Genomic DNA, 25,758 nt, shown 5'->3' with positions numbered 1-25,758 from the left:
AAAGTGTTCATAGACACTCCTAAGTATGAAGTCACCTCGCTGAACTTCTTTATTCAGTTTTGTGCTCTGTCTGTACTCCTATTGCACCCTTCATTATTTACTTAATTTGCTTTTACTGTAATTGAACCTGATCCAACCCCCTCGTGCTTATCATATTGGGTTATTTTTTGTAACTGTCTGTAAGGAACAGGAATAATGGTAGTTCCCGGAAACTTAGTAAGGCATCGGATCAGTTAAAAGCTATTTGTATAACAGCTCTATCTGTGCACTGATCTGTGACTAAATGCCAGCTCTTGTGACAATATATGGATCATTGGTATTCTTCATTGGTCTTCACAGGCCGTAGAAAGCAAGTATTGGCATTGAGAAAGACATGGCGTCAAGGCTTTAACTCAACCCTGGCCTTCAGGTTAGCTAAATATTTGCAGCGATGGCTGTCTTTGCAGACCCCCACACACACACATGCGCAAACAAATCTGCTTATTTTCCATATGATGGTTTCACGGATCCTCAGGTTGCCACGTTGTATTTTTTGGAGCGTGTTGTCATTAGTTAGATGTCCCTATTTGTTTAGGGTTCACAAGAATTCTTGCAGACCAACTAAACTCGTTCTGACAGGCTCCAGGATTAAAGAAAGCAAAGAACAGCCTACTGTTTTTCCGATGCAAAGCCCCGGATTAGACTTAAACTGAGGGAGCCCTTCCTGTAATGAGATGGAGAAGAAAGAAAAGAATAGAGAGGGAAAGAGGGGGGTTGTCCTGCTTCTGGAACTTTCTGTATGCCTTTGGTTCCTTGTGTTGACATGGCTGTATTCCACATGCAAAAGCTGATCACAGGAAGGACCGGCAGACAAACGTGGAGTTTCTAACCACTATACCTTAGGCTCAGCTGTAAGCTTAAAGCAGCTTAAAGGTAATAGGATGGCGTGTTCTTCCTGTTGTTTTCAGATCAGCATGCCATTGTTTTGCTTTCTCCTTCCAATGTGGATAATTGAATTGAATTAGAAATTGAATTAGAAATTGAAAATGAAATGTATAATAAAATTTGTAATAAAATGTAAAATAAAATAGAAAAAATAAAAAATATATTATTTTTATAAATAAATAAATTAAATTAAATAAAAAATTACATTTAAAATAAAAAATTACATTAAAATTATAAAATATAAATAAAATAAAAATTTTAAATTTTAAAAATAAAATAAGAAATATATAAAATAAAATAGGAAATAAAATAAAATAAAAGTAAATATTTTTTATTAATTATTAAAATGTTAATAAATGAAAAATAATATATACTAAAATAAAATAAATGAAAAATAATATATACTAAAATAAAATAAATGAAAAATAATATATAATAAAATTAAATTGAAAATAATATATAATACAATTAAATAAATGAAAAATAATATATAATAAAATAAAATAAATAAAAAATAATGTATAATAAAATAAATGAAATGGAAAATATTATATAATAAAATAAAATGAAAAATAATATATAATAAAATAAAATAAATGAAAAATAATATATTCTAAAATAAAATAAATGAAAAATAATATATACTAAAATAAAATAAATGAAAAATATTATATAATAAAATAAAATGAAAAATAATATATAATAAAATAAAATGAAATAATATATTATAATAAAATAAAATGAAATAATATATTATAATAAAATAAAATGAAATAATATATTATAATAAAATAAAATGAAGTAATATATTATAAAAATAATAAAAGAAAAGTGTGACCTGTATGTTTGGTCAGAAAGTGAAAGTTGAATGGCGCATTGAGGAATGGCAGCTCAGTTGGCAGAGCATTGCATTAGCAATGCAAACATTGTGGGTTTGATTCTATGGATGTACTGATAAGAAAATGTATAGATTGAGTATCAGTTTGGATAAAAGCGTCTGACAAATGCATAATGGATGGATGAATGGACAGATAGATGGATAGATGATGGGTAGATAAAGGGACAGACGGACAGATATATGGGTGGTATAGAAGTCTCAAAACCAAAAGGAAAAATTGACAAACCGAAGCATGTTTGAAAAAAAGAAAACAAGAACGAATGCACAAAAGAGAGCGATGGAGACCGCCATGCCTGATTAAATTGATTCCCTTCCTCCAATTTCAGCAGGATTTAGCCACTTCCTTTCTCAACTACTTATTGAGAACCAGTCAGTAGGGGTCTAGAGCTGAAATCAATAGGAAAACAACAGTCACTCTCTCCCTCAATCTTTATCAAATAGTTTACTTCCTGGCTTTTTCCATTTTGCTTTTGGTTGAGAAATGTACTGTAGTATATAACAATAACTAGATAATTTTTTGTGTGTGTTTATAAGTGCTTCAATCTGGTTCCAGGATGTGTTCCTGTAGCTTAGCTGGTAGATGATTGCGTGTTGGCAAAGGTCATGGGTTCGATCCCAGGGAACCTGTATACTGATATAAAGTATAGATTGACTGCAAGTCGCTCTGGACTAAAGCACCTGCCAAAAAGATAAACGTAAATGTATGTGAGACTGCACTGTTTGGTTTAAGGCTTCAAGACGGTGTTTACGTTGGCCTGAAAGAAAGAGACAGATGCTGTGAGTTGTCCTCTGCGGGCAGTCCCTATAACAGCTCCTCTGAAGCAGCAGGAGCAGGAGTCTGGAGGAAGACGGTAACCCGCTTTCCCGAGTGTCCTTCTGATCCTTATGGTTACTTCAGAAAAGTAAAACGCCCTCCCCCCACATCTGCATCTGCACAGTTCATTGATGCGACTCCCATTAAAAGTGCCCCGTACCCTCAATAAAAAAGGACTTAACTGGCTCCAGCATCAGCTGCGATCGCTCAGATCGGCCCGCCAGACAATCAATTTCCCCCGAGCGCTCGGAGCTTAGTGGGCGAAACGAGAGCGAGGACGTGATAGGAAGGGGGTTGTTTTCATTATCGCACCTCTTTCCCCGTCTGTGCAGAGAGAGGCGGCAAAAAAGCGAGCGGGTAGCAAAGCGGAGGTAGCGAGACCAAAGGCCAGATAGAGAGTAAAGGCGGATAGAGAGGGCGAGAGTCCCTTAAAAAAACGTTGACCGCCCGCTTTTAAAAATATCGTATTAGATTAGCTTCAGTGAAGAGGCCTTTTGAGTTTCCCCCTTCCAGCCAAGAAATGAAAAAGAAATGCTAGGCATTAGTTAAATTATAAATCATAGCCGCTTGCTTTCAGCATGCCTAAATTCTCAGAGTATGTGGCGGCACTCTCCTGTGTCAGGGCTTGTCATTACTAATTAAATCTCCCTGTTCGGGTGACATTTGTAGCGTCCCCCCACCACCCCGCCCCGCGTCTGTCTGCCAGTAGCTTAGATGGCGACATGAAAGTCTGAGCATGAGGGCAGATCATCAGAGCAGACCCTGGGGACATGGGCTCTGGGACTGAGAGCATTAGAGAGGCTCTACCACTGACCTCTGCATTTGACTTTGAATGTCTTTCAATCCTTTCTCAGTTATGACTTTTTTTTTATTTGCTCCATCGCTTTTTCACTATGCTCACTTTCTTTTTTCAAAAATAAAGGTCTTCGTAAAGCACCTCAGATGCACATATGGCACAATGATGTCATCTGTAGGGTCACAACGACCAATCCAGTTGAGGGAGATTATCACCTCCTAACACCTGATAGAAAAGATCTGATCCTGCAGAAAAGCCAAGCCAAAGAATTATTTAAATGTGCTTACGGGAGCAGCATTCACCCTAATTTTCTCTGTGCCCCACAGTCAGATTGGATTTAGTAAGAATCTGCATACTTTGACCTTTTCTCGTGGATTGAGTACTGTTGCTTGTGGTTCTGTTGGGACTTTCTTTTTGAAATATGTGGCTGTGTTTGGATTGAAAGCAATCTCATTTGATTGACAGCTGCCCTCTGCCCCACCCCACCTCAATTTCTCCCTCTCTATTAACCTGTGTACTTACTGACCTGAGTCATCCAAAGCTTTAGTGACATGATTGGCATTATTTCCATATTCAAACCATACACTGTTCTTATGGTTTGTTGGAGATGTGTGCATATGGGTTGGGCAGGCCTGTATCTGCACCATGTAAGACATGTCTTTGGAGTCAATGTCAAACTGACCTGGCTCTGATCGGTTAATTGGTTTATTTCCAGACACTGCTGGAAAACCACATAAATCCTGGTGCCATGGACAAGGCAGGGTGGGAAAGGGGGTGTGGGATGCAGGCTGTTGTTGCCGTGGTGTTGGCAAATGCAAAGCAAGGCATGTAGTTTGTTATAAAGAAAGAGGAGATTAGTGAAGAAAGATGGGAACTTTCAACGGACAGATCATATTGAGAAAGTATGTGTGCACAAAAAAGGACAAGAGGGAGAGAGACGGGAAAAAGGGTGTAGTACATAACATGCAAAACTAACTCTGTTGCTCCTTTGGGACCTTTAACATCAATTAGTATAGCCTGCCTGACACATTCGCTCTTCTGGGAGAAGTGTGTGTGTGTGTGTGTCTGCTAACAGTTTCTCCTGCAAATGAGTATGGGACACATTAGTATGAAAGACCTGGTTTGCTTGATTGGGTTTCTTGTTTCCTGTCCTCGCACGTCTCTGTGGTCTAATATTCTCAGACACATTGTCAAAAACAAACAAAGACGTGTTTGGATATAAATAAGTGTTGGAAGATGAAAATAGATTGTGCAAATGTAATCCCTTCTGTGATTTAGCTGTCTAGTGAGATTTTTACAAGCTTATAACTGGTACATTGCTTAATACTGTTTTGCCAGCATTGGCGCGCGCGTGTGTGTGTCTGTGTGTGGCGTTTAATATTCATTTTGAATCAGTGGAGGGCTTGTTTCCTAAATGAGAGAGCAGAAGGGTTGAGATTTGCTTCGGGCTAGCTGCAGGCAACCCTCTTTTCCTATTTACCTGCATACTCGCCATGTGAGCTCCCTCGGTCTGTCAGGACACACACATTCACTCACCCGCAGTTTCTTTCTGTTATCTGTTCCTCTGAGAACTTGTTCATCTCTGTAATCTCTATCTAATGCTCGATTTGTCTAGCCGCTGCACGTTGTGCTTTTGTGTTTATATATCTTGGATTGTGTGTGTCCAGACTCTCTGAATGATTGTTTTTGATGAGTGTTTCTGAAGCACAGTTGATAGAGGAGTGCATTAGCAGAGCAAAGGTCATGGGTTTGATCTGACTGAATACACGTGTAGGGGAGAGCGAGGCACATAATAACGCTCTTTGGCTTTGGCTTTATCATTCAAAAAATATTTTAGTTAGATTTATTATTTTTTACACAATCAAGAGACACATCTTTGCTACAAATGAACACTTAAAGTTTATTTGTGTGACTTACTGTTATGGTACAATTATATAGAAAGTGACAGGAGTGCAACCGTTACAACTTAGCCAGTAAGAAAATTTAGATTAAACACAAATAATTCATTAAAATTCTGTCTATATACTAAAGCTGGATATTGTTTATATATCTGCATATAATAGATAGATATTCACACATTCATCCATCCATGATCCTTTATCTTACCATCCTTGTATTACGCATCAATGTATATAAATAGATTTTTTTAAAGGGCTGCACAAAAGACAAAAAATCATAATTGGCATTTATTTCCTCTGGTATTGTATTAAAATTTATCATTTTGATTAATAATATTTACATAGTTTTCATTTTATTATCATTGTATAACTGAGGCTTAATTGTACTGGAACACTGTGTGACAACAAACCTCGCTGTGTAAAACTTTTTTCAATACCAGCTATCAGTTACTAGGAGTTGCTGACATGTTTCAAAATGGTGTTATGTTTTAGGTAACAAGACTGTGATTTAAATAATATAAGATTAGATTTGGTCACTTACACACCCAACTTAGAAATGGAAAAAATAATCTGCCAAATGCATAAATGTAATGTAAATGTTGGGAAAAGTTTTCAACCAGTTAGGAAACCATTGGACAGAACACACCGCTGGGTTAAAATGTACCCAATGCTGGGTTGTTTTAACCAAATGCTGGGTTGTTTTAACCCAAGTGCTGGGTTATTATACCCCAAGGTTGCAAAACAGCAACCCAACATTAGGGCTGGGTATTGGCAAGGGCCTCCCGATACGATACATGGGTCGTGATACGATACGTATCACGATACAATACAATGCTTTGCATGTTGCAATACTTTGGCTTTTTTTATCAAAAATGTAAAAAAAAAATGAAAGCTGCTCTTTGAAAGCTGCAGGTGTTTTTAGATTTTCTGCCATTTTCTCACTCCCTCTAACTTCTAAAATATTGTCCGTATATGGCAGACAACTGGACAGTGACACTACAGCAGCGGTAGGGGAGGTCGTTTGACGCACACAGAGGGATTTGATGGTTTTTAAAATATCGATAGTATAGATCGAAATATCGATACAGCTAACTATCACGATAGTTAGCTATAGCGTATCAATATTTTTGCACAGCCCTACCCAACATTGAGTCTTTTGTAACCCAGCGTGGGTTCTGTCCAATATTTATTATTTATTATTATTGTTATTAATATTTACCCATTAAGGGCCAAAGATAACCCAGCCATTTTTAGAGGTAAAATAAATACAAATTTTAAGTTATCTATTTATTATCTTTTGCTCTCAGATGAAAAAAAATGTTTATAAAGTATTAAATAAAATAAATTAAATACAGTCATGCATGGTTGTAAATACATACACCTTGCGGAATCTGGAAAATGTTGAAATTTAGGGTTGCTTTAATTTAGTATTACCATGAACAAATCTTTTCACGTGACAGATGTTTATATATACAGTCCACAACGCAGACTAATAACAGAGTATACAAAACTAAATTTTTCCACATTCTTTAAGGTGTATGTAAACTTGATCTTAGAGGTTGATGGAATCTCAGCGTATATACCTGTGGTCACCAACCCTGTTCCTGGAGATCTACACTCCTGCATACTTTAGATCCAACCCTTCTTAAGGACACCTGCCTCTAACTTTTAGGTGTCCTTGAAAAGCTTGATTAGCAGGTTCAGGTGTGTTTGATTGGGGTTGGAGGTGAACTTTGCAGGAAAATAGATCTCCAGGAACAGGCTTGGTGATCATTGCCATTTACAAACAACCTCTGAGCATTTATTTATAAGGTTTAAAACTTTAAAACCAACTCCCTTCTTAATATTTAAGTATTATATATTTAATATATTAATATTAATAATAAAAAATTACTTCAATTGGTAACAACTAAAATATTTTAAAATTTTCAACTTACATTTTTACTTTCTTTAAGGCTTTTAGGCATTACCAATTAAAGTCATTTTTTGAGTTGATCCAACTTTTACTTTATCCGGTGTAACCTGCAGTTAGAACCTGCCATCATTGTGGTGGTTGTCTCTTTATATTCTCAGTCTCCCAGGAAGATATGTTCAGATACAGAGGCCTGTTCTTCCTGTTGACTCCGCAAACTCTTTGTCGTTGTGTGTGTGTGGAGGGGTTGGCTGAGGTATTTTTTAAAATCTGGTGCATAAAAGTGAAATGAGCCTTTTCATGTTTTGGTTTTCGTGGGTGGTTATCAGTAGACCTCCGCATGGAGAATCACCCTCTCATTCAGAGGTGTGTGTGTGTGTGTGTTGGTGAGCGGATAAGATCAAAGTATGGGAGGATTATGGAATAAAAGGAACTTGAATTTATAACATCATTTGCCATCTATAAGATAAAGAAACAATATAGACAAAACATGTTAAATGAAATACCAGGGAACACAATAATGAAAATATTTGGGAATGTTCTCCAGTTTAATTCTTCTGAAATGCAACTTCAAATAAAAAATTACAGTGTTGTTGGCCAAAATATAATATTTTTATTTCATAAGCAACTAGGACAAATCAAATTAGCAGTATGCGTGTTTCCATGTACAGTGAATTTTTCTCGCTTTTTGTATCCAGTTTGTTTTCATTTGCCAGTCAGCCGTGTGACGCGAGGTATGCTACAAAACAAAGTCACCCAGTACTTGTCCCACAATGCCCCTGACGTGTCTGCTGACGGTAAGCATTCCACACGGGCGTGAGGAGGACAGTGCTCACCGCTGTAGTTGTGAATGATGAAGATGAGCTCTGGAGTAGAGCGAGTGGATGGGGTCTGTGGAGTTTTCCTCTGGGAGAAGTGACTGTTATCTTCCTCTCGCTGCTACAAGCGAGGAGAATCTCTTATTCATCTTTCTTTATAATCTTGCATACCTCACGCTCTTCTCTGCAATACAGCAGGCACAAAAAGCTGTTGTATGCTGAATAACAAAAAAATGCATTTGCACTAAAAAGCTCACAAGCACAAAAAAGTCGGTAATGACAAAAACACAATATGAAGGTCACATATTGGTTTTAAGTTAAACTCTATTGTGTATTGTATTATTTTTATTTTTTTGTTCTTTTACATCGTTATAATATGGAGTAAGGGATAATGTTTATGAGGAGCTCAGATGCAAAAGTCTGTAAATGCCACTTATGTTAAAAATAAAATGATTATGTTACCAAAATGCTGTCAGCACGTATTATGCATTCCTTAAATATTTTAATTTCGAATTCGATTAATCCTAACCTCAGGTCATTCGAAAATACCAGTTTGTTGGCAGAATCAGGTAAACACCACATCCGTTTTTAACAAAGCTCTGAAAGGCAAAGTATGGAAGTACTTTAACATAAATTCAACCCACCAAGTGCATCACAACGCCCCCTAATGTGTGCTTTAGTTTCTTCATTTTTACATTTCGAATTCTTTCTCATAATTGCATCTTTAGTGATTTTGGAACTGTCTATTGTGTCTTGTTCAAAGTAGTGGACGTTTTTGCCAAAAAGTTTGCATGCACTTAGAGGGTTTTGCAGCGAAAGACTTGTTAAATGGCTAACCTGACATTTTGTTTGTCATTTACTGTCTACTAACCATTTCATTGTCATTTAAGTGAAATTACTGAACCGAAACGTACGAGTCAGATAAAAAATGCTCATTTACAAGAAAACATGGCACAAGCACTTATAGGGTTTTGCATCTGAATTCTTTATATTCAGTTTATCATTCTGAAGGGGTTTATTTGGCAGTATTGGTGGGATGACGGAATATATTCCTACATATTTTATAGTTACTTGCCATAAAATAGTTCATAATTTTGTTACCTGATAAAGTAGCACTCATAAAGTACCTCATATGAGCAGTCGCTTAATCCCAGATGTGCAGTGGTTAATGAGGAATATCACACCGCATAGAAGCCTCAATTGACCAGATTGGAGTATTGCAGAAAATAGTGTAATAATTTCTGAAATAACAGTTATTATAATACGCAGAATGTTTTATAAGCTGAAAAATGCTGGCTCCAGTGTTATCGGTTTTCCCACGCTTTGTGTGTCTGTGTAGGCAGCCTGGCTCTGCTGGCCTGATACAGGCTGAGAGTAGACAAATGCAAAGTGACACTTGTGTGTGTAGAATGGTATTTGTAGTGACGCTTTGACCGCAGATAATAAAGTGTTCGCCCTGAGGTGATTCCAGACGGCAAGCACCTCCAATGAAACTCGCTTACTCAGAAAGAGAGAGAGAGGGAGAGAGAGCAAGAGAGATAGATGAGAGAGAGACATAGGACGAGAATGATGGTAGAGCAGTATAGAGGACTTTAGACATTTAAAGTGACTGTATGTGCGTGAGCGTGTTTGTGTAAGACCATTCTCTTTACAACATGTGTTGTTTCATTGAATTAAAATTTTGGAATTAGCTTTAAAATGATGCCACACTCGAGTATTACAAATTTAAACTTGTGTCGTCCTTGGGTAGATATCGCTGAATAAATGTTATTTCCTTAGAGAAGGTCTTAAGTATCAAGCACATTATTCATGTGCATTTTAATTTGACTCGGAGCCCCTGCGCTCATTAGCTCCGAGAATCACCTTTGATTGGATACTGGCAGATGTCTGTGGGGAATTAGCTAAGTAACCCGAATATGTTTTGCAAGGTTCACACTGAGCTGAGCAGGAAATGAATCTATTAAAAACAGAGCTAAGTGTGGCCGTAACACAATATTATTAGATTCGATTTTGGACAGCTTTTTTATTTGAACTCTCCTGGTCTGTTCAACACAAGTCTTTATAATTTATATGGCAGCAGTTTGCGTTTGTGTGAACTTCCTTTTCTTGACAGCCCTTCGGACATCAGTAATTATATCATATTGCTGTTTTCAATATCAGCATTTGTCTAATTTGCCTGACATTCAAAGCTGACAATATGAGGGCTTGTGTTTCCCAAACAGTACACTTTATAGTTTTGTAATCTCCAACATAAGCAATCATAGGGTGTACTTGGGTAGATTGCCATCATTAACAACCAACATAAAATCGATACTCCAGCCAAAAATCAAAATTACTCCATGATGCACTCACCCTTAAGCAATCCGAAATACATTTGTCCATCATCTTTCATACGAACGCATTTGGAGTTATTTTAGTAAATGTTCTTGCTTTTCCAAGGTTATAATGAAAGAAAACAAGGATAAGGGAAACTTCTGACTTTGAAGCCCAAAAAAGGGCATTCATCCTTCACAGAAGTAATCCACACGGCTCCAAGGGGTTAATAAAGGTCTTTTGCGGGTGAACAATGCAATATTGTAATTGTTTTAAACTTTATAAACTATAATAACTAGCTAGTTATAGGAAGTTTTGGAATGAAGTTTAAAATTTGGATATTTTTCTTACACAATCACCTTCATTAACCCATTGGAGCCTTGTGGATTACCTCTGTGAAAGATGAATGCACTTTTTTGGGGTTTAAAGTCCCTGATCTCTGTTTTCTACCTTTATAAATCTTAAACCATAAAGGAAGGATATTAACTATAATAACTCCATATGTGTTTGTCTGAAAGATGATGGACATATGTATCTCGGATTGCACGAGGGTGAGTAAATCATGGTGTAATTTTGATATTTGGCTGGAGTATCCCTTTAATGTGCATCCTAACTTGCATTATTTTTGCCATGCAGTAGCTACACATGAATAATCAGAATAATAATGTGCTTTAGTGCGTCTATTTTTATCAACCTATGCATATTCACATCTTTTTCTCTCCAGGATTGGGCAGAGAGGAAGACAGGTCCACAGTCCTGTGCCATTATTGTCATTAGTCTGTGTGTATGTGTGCATTTGAGGGGGCAGAGATGTGAACCCGAGCCTGTGGCGCAGGAGGTCTGGGGGAGGACAGGCGCGTTCTTTCAGCTCGCCACTCAATTAGAGGCACAGAGGCACACAGAGGCATGCTGGGTTAATTGTAGAGCTTCAAACAGCTGCCACATTCAGAGATCCATTGTGCCAGCAACGGTTGTTACGGCGGCTATGGGCTCGGGTTTGTAATCGCTGAGTAATCAGTCTGAGAGAAGAGCAGATGACACGTCCATTAGCAACAGGCAGGTATTGTTTAGAAAACAACGACACCAGAAGCTCCTAGTGCTTGCTGTCTCTCTCCCTCTCTCTCTTCACCTCCCATCCCACATCACTGCTGATAGGGTGAAAAATGAGAAAGACTGTAAACACTGGTTGTTTGGTGTTTATGGATTTATGGTGTAACTAATGCAACCGTATTTTCAAGCAGTGGTTCTCAAACTTTTTGGCGTCGCCCCTTGTGTAGGGTGCATCCCCGAAAGAAAATTCATGGCATAAAACAATCGTAAACTTCAAATTTAATTTAAACCAAACATATTAAACTATCCCAGTTTGTGCTGTTGGTTAATAGCCTTATTCGTCAACTACATTTTATAAAATGTCATAAAATTGGGCCCCCTGGCACCATCTTGGCACTCATGTCAATAGCCAGGGTCGGGTGCGTAAAAAGTCCTAAGCTTTTGAAGCTGATGGGTCTTAGGTCCCATCCACTGATCTATATAAATGACTAGATTGCGCATAGAACGCTTAAAGGAATAGTCTACTCATTTTCAATATTAAACTATGTTATTACCTTAACTAAGAAGAGTTGATACATCCCTCTATCATCTGTGTGCGTGCACATAAGTGCTGGAGCGCGCTGCGACACTTCGATAGTATTTAGCTTAGCCCCATTCATTCAATGGTACCAATCAGAGATAAAGTTAGAAGTGACCAAACACATCAACGTTTTCCTATTTAAGACGAGTAGTTATACAAGCAAGTTTGGTGGTACAAAATAAAACGTAGCACTTTTCTAAGCGAATTTAACGACTCGGCGCAGTAACACCCTCCCTCTCCCATTATGAGAGGGAGAAGGGGAGTGGACTTTTCAGGTGATTCGAAGTACTCCCAAAAGTGCTATTACGCCATAAAATATAGTTCCTCTTTTAAATCCGCTTAGAAAAGCGCTACGTTTTATTTTGTACCACCAAACTTGCTCGTATAACTACTCGTCTTAAATAGGAAAAACGTTGATGTGTTTGGTCACTTCTAACTTTATCTCTGAATCATTGAATGAATGGGGCTAAGCTAAATGCTATCGAAGTGTCGCAGCGCGCTCCAGCACTTATGTGCACGCACACAGATGATAGAGGGATGTATCAACAATTCTTAGTTAAGGTACCGTATTTTCCGCACTATAAGGCGCACCGGATTATAAGGCGCACCTTCAATGAATGGCATATTTTAGAATTTTTTTAATATATAGGGCGCACCGGGTTATAAGGCGCATAGAATAAAAGATACTGCAGTCAAACGTTTGACTGGGTTTGCGTTATGCAATTAAGCCCTCTGAAAACTCAGTTCACCATGGTGACGTTGTTCAAACGTTGATGTGCATATCAACAATATCTCCCAGCCTTGCTCACTCTTCTCCCAAACGTGGAAGGGAACTTTTCCCTAATTCAGTTAACACGTTGTAAATGAAACAGTCTGATACTCGCGCGAGCCGCCCGCGGAAGCGTCCTCGCTCGAGCCGCCCGCAAAACATTTTGACATTGACCCTGATTTTGCCTTGATCCATATATAAGGCGCTCTGGATTATAAGGCGCACTGTCATTTTTTGAGAAAATTAAAGGCTTTTAAGTGCGCCTTATAGTGCGTAAAATACGGTAATAACATAGTTTAATATTGAAAATGAGTAGACTATTCCTTTACGTAACAGCGTGAGGTGAAGCAAGCGCAGAGTTTGAGCGGCCATCTTGGTACAGTAAGCCCAACCGGCAGAGGACGTCATTGACTTCCATTCAAAATCATGATCTAAATTCACCGGGTTTACTGCGTATCAGTCACACAAGATACATTTTTAGGATATGTGTATGTAAATGTATTGTTAATTCTGGTGTTATTGGCAATGTTTATGTTTTAATCGGGCAGGATAAGGGATTTATAAATAAAAACGTTAAGGTGAGTGTGTCTGCTGCATTCTGTTAAAGACACAGGTATACATAAAGTTTTTTGACATTAAGCTACACGGTCAGCATTATTTCTCTGAATAAGTTTAGGTAACTTGTAAAAATAACATAATTACAAAACCAGCAAATTATTGCATGCATATACGGTACAAAGCATGATTATTTATTTAGATTTCAGAATGAGCATGTTGGTCATTAATAAATATGCTGCGGTCTGTCCGCTGATACTGTAATGAATATGAATGTGTAGTAACTTACTGTTTAAAAAGCAAAATGTACAACTTGATTAGGACGTTTGTGTTGTAATAATGTACAGGGAGACTTCAGATATAAAAACCGACACTAGTAAAGTGATAATAAAATCTGATAACTTCCATTGACTTAATAGAATGTTTGGGTATGCCAACATGGCGGGGCGGAGGCTTCATCATTTTGTGATGTCATGGGCAATCCAGTCATTTATATAGATCAGTGGTCCCATCTCATTTATTTTTTTTGACAGTATGCTGATATGTGAGGCTTCAAAAGGGAAAAATGTTCTGCATCCTCTGGATGCTGCATTGCATGCGTGTGTTTTTCGCAGAAACGGTTCCTGTTTATCTGTGCCACAACCCATATTTGTTAGGCCAGAGTTGATGTGGTTTTACCCGAGTTCATTGTTTTGTTTTAAGTCACTTGCTGTTAAACCCCTGTACTCCTCATGCAGTCATGATCGAAAGGGCCGGACATTTCCATACAATGGTATAGTGCTGAAATGGACAACTTTGTTTTGTTCATCTTATCTGTATGTTGATAGTTCACGACTAGCGGTGCTTTGAAAATATTCAGTTATTTTGTGTCACAACTTCTCTTTCATCTCTGCATCATTTCCTGCAGATACCTCCCTGAGGATGCATTCACACATCTGGTCTCTCTTTCTCTCTCTCTCTCTCCTGTAAATACATTTTCACTCATTTTTTAGGATCTCTACTTGCAATTTTCTTCCCCCTCGTATTCATATTCCATCTTATCATTTTCGATCCCCCTCCAACGTGTACACCCGCTCTCTGCTAATTAAAGTAGTGTTAATTGAGTATTTAGGATTATGACTCCTCCACACTGCATGCCCGCTCAAGGGCAGTCCAGGGAGTGTGAAGGACATCCCAGCCTTCACCGCTCTCTGTCTGGCCTCCATTCCAGCCCCATCCCAATCTGACCTGGGACTTACCTTGCCCCCTCGCCCTGACCCATGTTTCCCGCGATGGGACGTCAATGCGTTTTCGCTCAAGGATGTGGAGATTGCGTCTTTTCGTGCATTTCTATTTGCACTGTATGGTGTGCGTTGTCGGTAATGAGAGATGGCATTTAGAGAACTGCTGCTCTGACACACGGGCACTCAGTGCCAGCCGCGAGTGATTAAGGACAGAGGTCATTCCGCTAATTATCCCCCTGCCATCCCGCTTCCTGCAATCTTCCCCCTCCCTCTTTCTCTCTCCGATTGCTTCGTGCCTAGCAGGACTGGATCATTTGTACGTACGCCAAAAAAGAGACGCATGAGTGAATACACTCAGCAATGATATTAGATGGCTGGTAAATGTACAGCGTCAAAAAAGCGAGCGGACGCAATGGATCATTTCTGCTAAAAGAAGAGGAATAATGGGTAGTAAATGGACAGGACAGAACCTGCGTAATTCACTTTGCTCACTCGTTCTCACTGTGTTTGCCACCACACATACACACACACACACACACACACACACACACAAACATTCAGTAGCTCCTAGAAAGAGAGTGGGGAATGGATTGGTGCCTTCCTCAAGGGAAATAATTAATCCGTACAAGGCTGTCGCATGTCGAGATGAAGCAAGTGTGAAGCATTTTGCCCAGGAGGCATTGCAGACTGTCGCCCATGCAGACACCTGTTAGAGCGCCTGCCCCACATTAACATACACGACACACATGTACAGCATTGCAAACAAGAGAAACCACAACACACCTCACTCCACTGAGCCGGTTTGTGTGTGTACGAGTGTGTTAGTATGTGGTTTCGTACTCCCCTGTTTACCGGTGTATGTTTTACTTGCGTCTGTTTCATGTTTGCGCTTTAGATTTGTTGTTGCGTGGGGGTGTGTGTTTTTAGTTGTGTGTTTCTGTGTTTATCACAGGACGCCATCTGCACTGTGCTCGCGAGCGTGATCACAGACATTGAGCACCAATAAGTCACGCAGGCCTGAGCCGATAAAAGATCTCACAGGGGAAGGTTTGTGTGACAGATAATGTTAGCGTAATTTTCTAGGGAGGGGGAAGTGTGAAGGAGCTAGTCAGATTGTGTTTTTAAAGTTTGTCCATCTGGTTCTTTCTTAATTTAATTTTTTTTCTTTTGATATAGAAACAGTTTAGGCAGATGTGTATATGTGGCAGTGCATTACAATGTATACATTTTATTAATACGTGGTGGGTTCCATGGGCACATGATTTTTTGTGCGGCTAATGCAAGGCTGTGAAAACTGTACTGGACATGAACTGATTTTTGAAATCGAACATTACTTTAACAAAAAATATATTTTAATATATTATTAAAACATACTGGGGTGATTTCCTGGACAGGGATTATCTTAAATCAGCACTAGGCCTTCGTTTTAATAGGAAATATAATGCGTTTTAACATTTTGAGGCAAAACAAAGAGCACTTATGTATTTTAAAATGTGTCAGTGCAAGTTGTTTTCAGTTTGGAGTCAGCTTTTACATTTATTATAGTCTAGGACTAGTTTACAACCTGTCCGGGAAACCGCCCTGTTAGGATGATGTTGATGATTATTGCTATTCTATTATTAGTATTGTTATTACTGTCATTATTTTTATTATTATAAGTTATAAAAAGTCACAGAGAAAAACAACTAGAGGACGTGTTGGTTACGACAGATGTTTTCTTTATTTCTTTGATTTAATAGTCACTTTCATCTCGCTTGCATCAGCATGGGTCATCATTGCATGCCATGTTAAAGTTATTGGCCAGCTGAATAGTAAGCCAGTTATTCTTTAATTTGCCACTTAAAGGGATAGTTTACCTGAAAATGAAAAAACTGTCATTATTTGCAAACCTTTATACATTTCTTTGTTCTGCTAAATGCAAAAGAAAATATTTATAATCATGCAGTAAACAGGGCACCATTGACTTTCATTGTAGGATATAAAAATACTATGGAAGTCAATGGTGCTCCAAAACTGTTTGATTACAAACATTGCTCAAAATATCTTTCTTTGTGTTCAACAGAACAAAAAAATGTATAAATGATGACAAAATTTGTATTGTCGGATGAACTATCCCTTTAAAAAGTCTTTCTTTTGAACCCTACTTATAAACCAACCAGTGTGACTGTTTAGGAAATGACTTTAACCAGGAAATCAGGTTTAAAAAAAATCAGTAATATCTACTTTAAACTCTCCTGTCTTTCTGTCTTTCTTTTCACTCCGTGTTCATATCAGCACTAATAGCCAGAGGTCTTTGTGGGTTGGAGCTGCTCTCTATGGCTCCGAAAGTCCTCTAATCCCTGTGGCCCGTGATGTATGAAACCCTTTGATGGCAGGTCGGGTACGGAAGCCTGTTGACAAACATCAAGAGCGAGACCACATAGAAAGACAGAAGCTTTATCTATTGTACGAAAGCATTCGACAGACACCTTAAATATGGACCTGTCACCTAAAAAACACAGGGCATTAGCAATAGCTGCACTTTAATGATAATTATCGCGTTTTCGCCCCCATCGCGCAGCGAGATTGAAGGGAGGAGAAAGATGGGAAGCTAAGGGAGAGTGACACGGCAAAGCCTGTTCCTTAATTAAACCGTGTGATGATCAAAGATTTTCACCCGATCCGACCCCCCTCCTATAAAGGAGATCAGAAAGTTGGCTCCGTATTTGCATACGGACCAGCGACGCCGCTTTGAAATCCACGCTTTTTTTTTCCGTTTTGGAGCCAATGAAGTGAGAAAACTGTCAGTCTTGTCGCACACACACACACATGCGTGCTGCTCACGAACCCACCCCACCCATCCTTCTGCGCTGGCTGTCGGGAAAACATCAAAGCACCGTGGCGCTGCTGTCACCGAGGGGGTTGAAAGTGTCGGCCCCTGCTCTGGCCCTGCATGGGCTGGACAGATGCTCGACAGCCCCCATTTCATCTGACCCATTTAGAACAACTCCAATTAGACTGTGACAGCGAGGAGATGAGCATCCTTTCATCCGCTGCCCGAGAAAATGCCAACTAACGTACGGGCTTTAAACACGCCGCAGATCTCTGTAGCCTCAGGAATGCTTTTAAAAGAGTTAATAGACATAAAAGAGCTGGTACATAATGGCGAATCTTTAGAATTATTTAGGTTTTTGTGTGATTGTTGTTTAATGTGTGACCTGACCTTTATCTCAGACTTAAATAATTGCATATAAGTAAATTATTTATCTAATGTTTAATAAACAATTGCCTTGCTGGTAACTATACAAGGTGAAGAACACCAAATAGTGGCCGTAAAAATTCATTAAAATTATGTTAAAAATCAAGTGGTATGATACAATAGGCCATGCTAAATTGTAAGTGCAGTCATGACCACGGGAAATTGTTAGGCACCTCAAATTTTTTAAATAGCTGTTTCTTATGATTTAATGTTTTGATTAAGAAAATGTTTTTTTCCACTTAGATAAAGTCCTTGGCATCTAAATCTGCCCAGGATCAAGATAATTTGACAAAAGTTGGCATTTGTGCTTGATATGCACTCTTAAAGGAAAACACCACCGTTTTTCAAAATTTTACTATGTTCTTACCTAAACTTAGACGAATTAATACATACCTTTCTTTATTCAATGCGTGCATTTAATCTTTGTACGGCGTGTCGTGAATGTGTTAGCATTTAGCCTAGCCCCATTCATTCCTTAGGATCCAAACAGGGATGAATTTAGAAGCCACCAAACACTTCCATGTTTTCCCTATTTAAAGACTGTTACATGAGTAGTTACACGATGGTGGCACAAAATTAAATGTGGCGATTTTTTTAAGCGGATAAAAAATATTGCATGGCGGAAGAGCACCTAGTTTGCAGCACTTCGACCTTGCCAATCAATATTGACCTTCCGTCAATATTACTGCGGCAGATCCTAATTTTAATAACAAAATCCGAGATGACCAGACATGAACTCATGCACGTGGATTTTTATGAAGAATTAATATATTGCTGTCTGTATTTCCGTGAGGCTGCTGTGTACACTTGAAACTGAAAAGTGAACCTGACAAGCTTGTCAAGTATGCAACTTGAAATGTGACCTCTGCATTTAACCCATCCCAGTGAGTAGTGAACACACACAATGCAAGTCGTGAACACACGCACCCAAGAACCATTCTTTCATTCATAATAATAAAAAACTTCTTTGAAGCAGAAAGGTTCTTTCGATGTTAAAGGTTCTTTATGGAACCGTTCAGCCAAAAATTTATTTTTTAGTGGCGTTATGTAGCACCTGTATTTGTACACATTAACATTTTAAAACAAATTCATTCTGCATTCAGGTCTGAAACTATCCATATTTTAGAGGTGGAAATCCTTAGATTTCCAACAATGATGTATGAAGAACGAATCATAATAGAGTGCTTTGCTTTGGTACCTCTGAGCCTGAAAGTCTAGCAGTCCACAAGAGCAAAATAGATTCAAGTTTGGTTTAGGAACTTTTCAATATCAGGTTGTCTCTCTGTGATAGAGTTGGGCATGACCGTGATCCAAAAGAGAGGTGTGTTTTAACAAAAACAGCAGCACAGACAGATGCAGTTGTGTATTTTTGAGAGGCATGGTCCCAATTCCATTGAAATGCGGGTCTGAAGCAGGTTGCTCAAGCGAGACATCCTATAAATATACATGAAACCGTTTTGGGTAGAGGTATGAGTTAGACACATCCCAACCACTACAAAGATGTGTGTACCAGCTGCAGGTGTTGGTTTAAGGTTTACTTTTTTCTTTGTGGTGTTTTACGTACAATCATTGTGTACAATTAAGGGGACACTCCACTTTTTATGAAAATATGCTCATTTTCCAGCTCCCCTAGAGTTAAACATTTGATTTTTACCGTTTTGGAATCCATTCAGCTGATCTCCGGGTCTGGCGGTACCTATTTTAGCATAGCTTAGCACAATCCATTGAATCTGATTAGACCATTAGCATCGCGCTCAAAAATAACCAAAGAGTTTTGATATGTTTCCTATTTAAAACTTGACTCTTCTGTAGTTGCATTGTGTACTAAGACCTGACAGAAAATTAAAACTTGCGATTTTCTAGGCAGACATGGCTAGGAACTATACTCTCATTCCGGCGTAAAAATCTAGGACTTTGCTGCTGTAAATTTGGCTGCAGGAGGCGCAATGATATTATGCAGTGCCTGAAAATAGTCCCCTGCTATTGAAAGTTACCAAGGTGTGATGCTAATGGTCTTATCAGATTCAATGGATTATGCTAAGCTATGCTAAAAGTGGACCGCCAGACCCGGAGATCAGCTGAATGGATTCCAAAACGGTAAAAATCAAATGTTTAACTCTTTGTGAGCTGGAAAATGAGCATATTTTCAAAAAAAGTGGAGTGGCCCTTTAATATACACTGGTGCATCGCCATATTGGCCTATAATTGGTATTGGCAGATAAAAGCATATTTTCCCACTACTGTACTTCCCATTAATGGTCGATTGTTTAAAACGGCCAATAATCATGACGGATTATTTCAGGGGGGGGATATTATTTTGAATTGGGTGACAATAAGAATTGCAGGTTGTACGCTCTGCATTTCAATGAGTTAAAAGCAAAACTATTGGTATGGTTAGATGTCATTCGAATGAGGCATACACATCAAATGCGAATTCAATACTTTCCCTTTGTAGCAAACTTATGTGAGGTGAATGGCGCAAATTGGGTCGCACGATTGCCGCGAAAACACACGCTTTCAACTCAAGCAAAGCATTTGAATGACACAAAGTTACTTAGCGTTTGGTGTGTACGCAGCATAAGTGATGAATATCAGTATCCTCACAAATATTTAATATCGGTGTATTCCTAGTTTTTAAGCAGTTTGCTTAATGCAAAATCATCACTTCTGTGGTAGGCTTTTATTTCTAAAAAATGTGCCATTAGCTTTTTAAGTGCTTAGAGCACATGGATGATGAAGATTTAGTTGCATTCGTGATTATACTGTGTCGGCTTAATGGAAGACTTTTAGACAGGTTCGAAGTGTGCCAATCTGAAATTTGACAACTTCCTTACAGCTGGATCCCTCGAGGTTGGGGAAAATCACTCTGACATTTGCTGACGCTGTCATTTGCGGCAGTGTAATTTTAGTCCGAACGATAAAAAACAAGCAGAAATGCTTTCCTTTAAAATATCATTTTTGCAAGGGTTGGTAGTCATTTGTGGCAGTTGATTTATCACTTGTAAATTGAGTGCTTTGCTTGCTCCCCCTCTGCCTTTTTTGTAGCACTGAACTAAGTAGCCATGAAATTGCCTGAATAATGTCGTTTAAATCCAATCTCACCACGGCCCTTCACCTCCGCTCATCCTCTGCCTCTGTTGCTCTTTCCTCTTGTTTCCCAACCTCTTTTTCTCCGAATCCCAAAAGCCCTCGTTTTCTCAGAAAAGTCCAGATTCAGGGTGCTTTTATCAAGGACAAACAGGGTCCAGCCGCTTGGCCACTTTGTCTTGTTGTGTTAAGAGGGTTAGACATTAAGTCTTATTAAGTTTTTTACTGTTTTCTGCTCTGACCAACATATGAGCAAAGTCCGCCAGTTTTAATAGGAGTCGTTTTTATAACATGACTTTATCTCGAACGCATTTGCCGCAAAGCTTGATCGTCTCGCAGTTTCTCTGTACGATCCGTCATTCATCCGGCTGAAAAAAACCCGGTTATGAATTCCCAGTGGGTGGAGTTTTAGGGGTTTGTGGGAGGGGTAATGTAGGTCTGTCGCCTCATTTAGAGATTGTCTGATTGAATAATTGAGAAATTGGCCTGGTCAGGGCTAAAGACCTGCTGGTACTACTTATAAATCTCAAATGTGTCAGTGCAATTAAAGTCTTTTATACTCTTCTATACTTTCTGCCTGCTCTCTTTTCCATCTCCATGGGTAACCCAATTTTGAACAAAAGAGAGGCCAAATTAATTTCACAAAGCACTGGTTTAATAATGCCTTAGGTGCCTGATTTTGAGTTAAAAAGAGCTATTTATCTGGGGATAAATGTCCTCTGGAAGAGACAGATAGACAGACAGACAGAGAGAGAGAGAGAGAGTGAGAGAGAGAGAGAAAAGTGGGGTGATAAAAATAAAATACAGTCTCTATTGAGATGCAGATTCGATATTTTATATAACACTTTTAATAGCCGTGTCTGTGGTTTGTACATTTTATGCCGACTTTATTTCCAAAATGAGTTGCAATAAAGTGCACAAATCAGATTAATGGTAATAGCCAAATGGGCAGCTCAGATTAAACAGTGCTGTCTATAGCACTGATAGGGCCTGGATGAGAAGCTGAGCCGACCAGTGGTGAGGCAAGGGCCTTTAATATGTTGAGACATAAAAAGCAGAAGTGGGCGGTTGTCATGAAATGGTTCATTAAGATTTTAGGGTGGATCTTTGTTACATACTTGGAAGCGACAACTCTGTGACCTTCAACTGAAAGAGTGATGTGCTAATAGAGGTCTTGGCTAGGAACAAAAGGACATCAGTCTTGTCAAGATTAAGCTTAAGGTGATTTGTAGATGTCCGTAAGTCAGAGAGGCTTCAGAGATGTGGAAATAAAAGTTATTTGTGTCTGTAATGTGAACCTTGTACATTAGACAAACCGGCAACAGTTTATACATAAAGGTGAAGCCTGTTGAATCCTAGCTCATGCTATTTTTCTCTTTGCTTTGCAGGTGAGCTGACTGTCCCCATGCCTTCCCCCCGCTACCCCAGCGCAGCAGAGCTGGATGCCTATGCGCAGAAGACCTCCAACACCCCGCTATCCATCAAGATCTTCCCCACCAACATCAGGGTCCCCCAACACAAGCACCTTAACCGGACTGTGAATGGATTTGACACCACCGGACAACGCTACAGCCCCTACCCCCACATCCACCCGGGGGCCTACCAGGGTCTGTTAGCGATCGTCAAAGTGTCAGCATCGTCGTCTTCATCCTCATCATCACCTTTTGTATCCACCGCAAAGGGCGTTCTCAAAAACTCAGAGGGCAGGAGGACTAAGTTGTCTCCGGCGCAGATAGCAGTGGCTCCTTATCCGCCTCCGAACAGCAGCACTTTAGCTCATTGCCACGGACAGATTGTGTACCATACAAGTCATCCCAAACCCCCTGAGGCCACCACGTTGCCGGTTCCCCCAAACGTCACTGTGGCCAGCTCCGTGATTCCCGTGGCAGGGGGCAGAGGGCTAAATCTCCCTCCTCAGTCGAACCTTCCCTCCATCCAGAGCATCATTTACCAGATCAACCAGCACTGCCAAGCCCAGGCTCTGCAGCAGGTGTGTCATAACGGGACGTCTGGGGGACACCCGAACCCAAGCCCGTCCAAACCGGGCACCATCAACACCTCAGGGGGGACTTACCTCACCAGCGTGGCTCCACAGGGAAACATTGCCTATTCAGGGACGGTGCTACCAGGGCAGAACGGGGAGGTGATGAAGGCCGGGGTGTATCCCGAAGGCATGGACTACCTGCTGTGGCAGAAACAACAGCAACAGCAGCAGGCGGTGTTGAGGATGTACAGCGGGGGAAGCGGCGGAGGAGGCGCCATCAGCAAGTCCCCCGAAACCTGCATTCCAGGAGGATCCATCATGCTGGGTGGGGCGCAGGTGTCCTCCTCCAGAGGTTATCCGATGACGGCCAGTAGTAGCGGTGGGGGTGGGCTCGACAAGGTCAGCTCCTCCCCTTTGAACTGTGTGGGTATGCACGGGAACTTTTCTGTCGGGCAGTACTTCGCACCTCCGTGGAACAGCGTCTTGGTTACGCCGGACAGCGACTGCTACAACCCTCAAGAGTTGCCGGGAGCTACGACCACAGCTGGACCGCCGACGGGGCACAGGGAGCTGGGATTTCCCCATCATCACCAACTCCCTCATCATCATCATCACCACCATCATCATCACCCTCCCATAGACAGCACGGGTGGTCTGTGCTGCAGTTTCCCCAGTAAAAGTCTATGTAATACGGCAGTGTTGAGCAGCAGTCTCCAGTCACTGGAATATCTCATTAATGACATCCATCCACCCTGCATCAAGGAGCAGATGTTGGGGAAAGGATATGAGACCGTGTCTGTGCCCAGACTGTTGGACCACCAGCACGCACACATCCGCCTCCCTGTTTACAGATAAGATAAGACGGGAGGTGGGTCAGGCTGACCAACATAAAGACCTACTGGAAAATCTTTAATCAAAAACTGTGGATGTTGTCATTGCGGATTGCCTAGATTTGCAGTGGAATTTGGTGGTACTGCTATAAGCAGACAGGGAAGATCTGGATCAAAACACGGTGAACGAATGCTGGAAGCCGATCGGCGCCTCTCGGCTCAGAGCTGAGAGGAAAAAGCTGGCTGTGAAATATGTTGCAAGATCCTTAATGTGGATTCTGTGATTCGGTTTATTTTTACCAAGAGGGATTTTTTCCAATCGTTTCTATTTGTGATTTTCCCCTTTTAATTGTTTTATCAGACTAAAATATTGTTTTGGGTGAGAGTCCAAGTGGTTTATATGAAGTAAATATGGCCTCATTGTGAGTATCTGATTGATGATGATGATGATGATGATGATGGTCTTAAAGCATTATGGGAAAACACCATAAGAGGTAAAGGTACACAAAGACCAAAAAAGCACCAAGATCAGTGCTTTTATGTGAAGTTAACTGATATTTCATTGAATGAGAAAGCTTAGCGGTTTATTATGGTCGTAGAAATTGCACTGCTTGAGGTGTAAACATATTTGTCAAAGTACTAGGAGGTTGGAAATTAGAAGTTTGAATATAATGTATTTAAAGAACTTGAAGACTTGAACCTATTTTTGTTGTTTTATATATATTTGTAGTATATAATATGCATTGGCTGCTAAAGGAATAAGAGTGTAAAGATGCTTAGTTTTTTTTTTATGTTCTATAATAAGAGTCTTTTATTTCAATTATTTGATTCTCTTTTGGCTGCAGTATAGTTTCTGCTGTTCTCGTGGTGTTATCATCACCAAGGGCCAAACAACAGAACGCTCATTGATTTACCTACACTGGAATCCACACTCTCCAAAAACGCAGAAGAGCTCCGTTAGGCCGTTCAGGTATTTTTGGCTTAATCTTATAATATTCCGACATGCCGAAATGCCTTTGAGTCCTGGAAATGAGCTGTCTGTTTTTGGAAATCTTAATTTCCGAGCGGAAGGCCTTGATTGGTTAGGGAACAATTAGCTCCTCCCTCATGGCTTTGAAGAAGAACTGATATAGCTAGATAGCCGATAGGCCGGATTTCCCGCACATACACAGACTCGAGTGGAGTTAACCTATCGAAGGTGTCGCTTGACCATTCCTACTTTAAAAAAGATGAAAACAATCATTGTGGTGCCTCTCTCAGAGGTGAAAGGAGGACGAGCGTTCGTCTCGGCTCTACGCTAGCGGTTCGAGCAGGGTTGGGGCCGCTCGTAAGCTTTGTCTCAACACTGAAATATTTATTCCGACTGTGACTTTCCTGTGAATGTACTGCACTTAGATTACTGAAAAGACTAATGCCTTGTGGGACAGAGAGGAGGGAAATAAAGAAAAATTGGATGGGCACAGCAGTCCTCGGCGTTAAATTAGCATTTCTTTTGTCAGTCAAATTTCACCGGTAAATTGAATTTGGAAACTCGAGAGAGGCGACGGGGGGTTCCTGTCGGAGGCATAAGCTGGCTACAGTCTAGATTTATGAAGTGCAATTATTATGACTGTATTAACAATTTTGTTTTCTCTGAGCTTACACCAAAAAAATGTAAACTACGGCTGTGTCTACATTCCCAATGTACCACATACTCATTCCCTTCTTGTTTTGAGGTGCAAAATAAACTGATTTCAAGACTTTATTGAAAAATCCATGTCTTTGCTTTGACCTTGTCTTTATTCAAAACGTTTCTTTAAACCCAGGGGTGTATGGATTAGAAAGCGTATCAGTTTGGCTCATGAATATTAACTGTGTTGCTCGTCATTCACACATCAGTATAAGCTGATTTGCTAAAATGCTTGTAAGTAGGCGCTCGCAGTTGCAGGCTTAGTGCTTGTGCACTGGTATGGTAAGGTTTATTGCTGGCGTGACCAGTTTGCAAAATTTCATCATTTACTCACCTTCAACATACAAGAAGATATTTTGATAAATTATTGTAAGCAAACAGTTGACGGTACCCATTGACT

General features: G+C 39.8%; 1 protein-coding gene across 2 annotated transcripts in view; it reads left to right on the top strand.

The window, feature by feature from the left end:
* The window catches only part of fam222aa (family with sequence similarity 222 member Aa), a 63,271-nt gene extending 37,838 nt beyond the window's left edge, over positions 1-25,433 (top strand). For both annotated transcript variants that reach the window (XM_065250755.2, XM_065250756.2), the window contains exon 3: positions 22,264-25,433. In XM_065250755.2, the coding sequence (XP_065106827.2) occupies positions 22,264-23,714 (1,451 nt within the window). In that variant the 3' untranslated portion in view covers positions 23,715-25,433. The remainder of the gene's footprint in view (positions 1-22,263) is intronic.
* The last annotated feature ends 325 nt before the right edge of the window (positions 25,434-25,758 follow it).

Source organism: Paramisgurnus dabryanus, chromosome 5 (genome assembly GCF_030506205.2).
Source record: "Paramisgurnus dabryanus chromosome 5, PD_genome_1.1, whole genome shotgun sequence".
In the NCBI taxonomy this organism is placed as follows: Eukaryota; Metazoa; Chordata; class Actinopteri; order Cypriniformes; family Cobitidae; genus Paramisgurnus; species Paramisgurnus dabryanus.
This window is presented reverse-complemented; position numbering and strand designations above follow the sequence as displayed.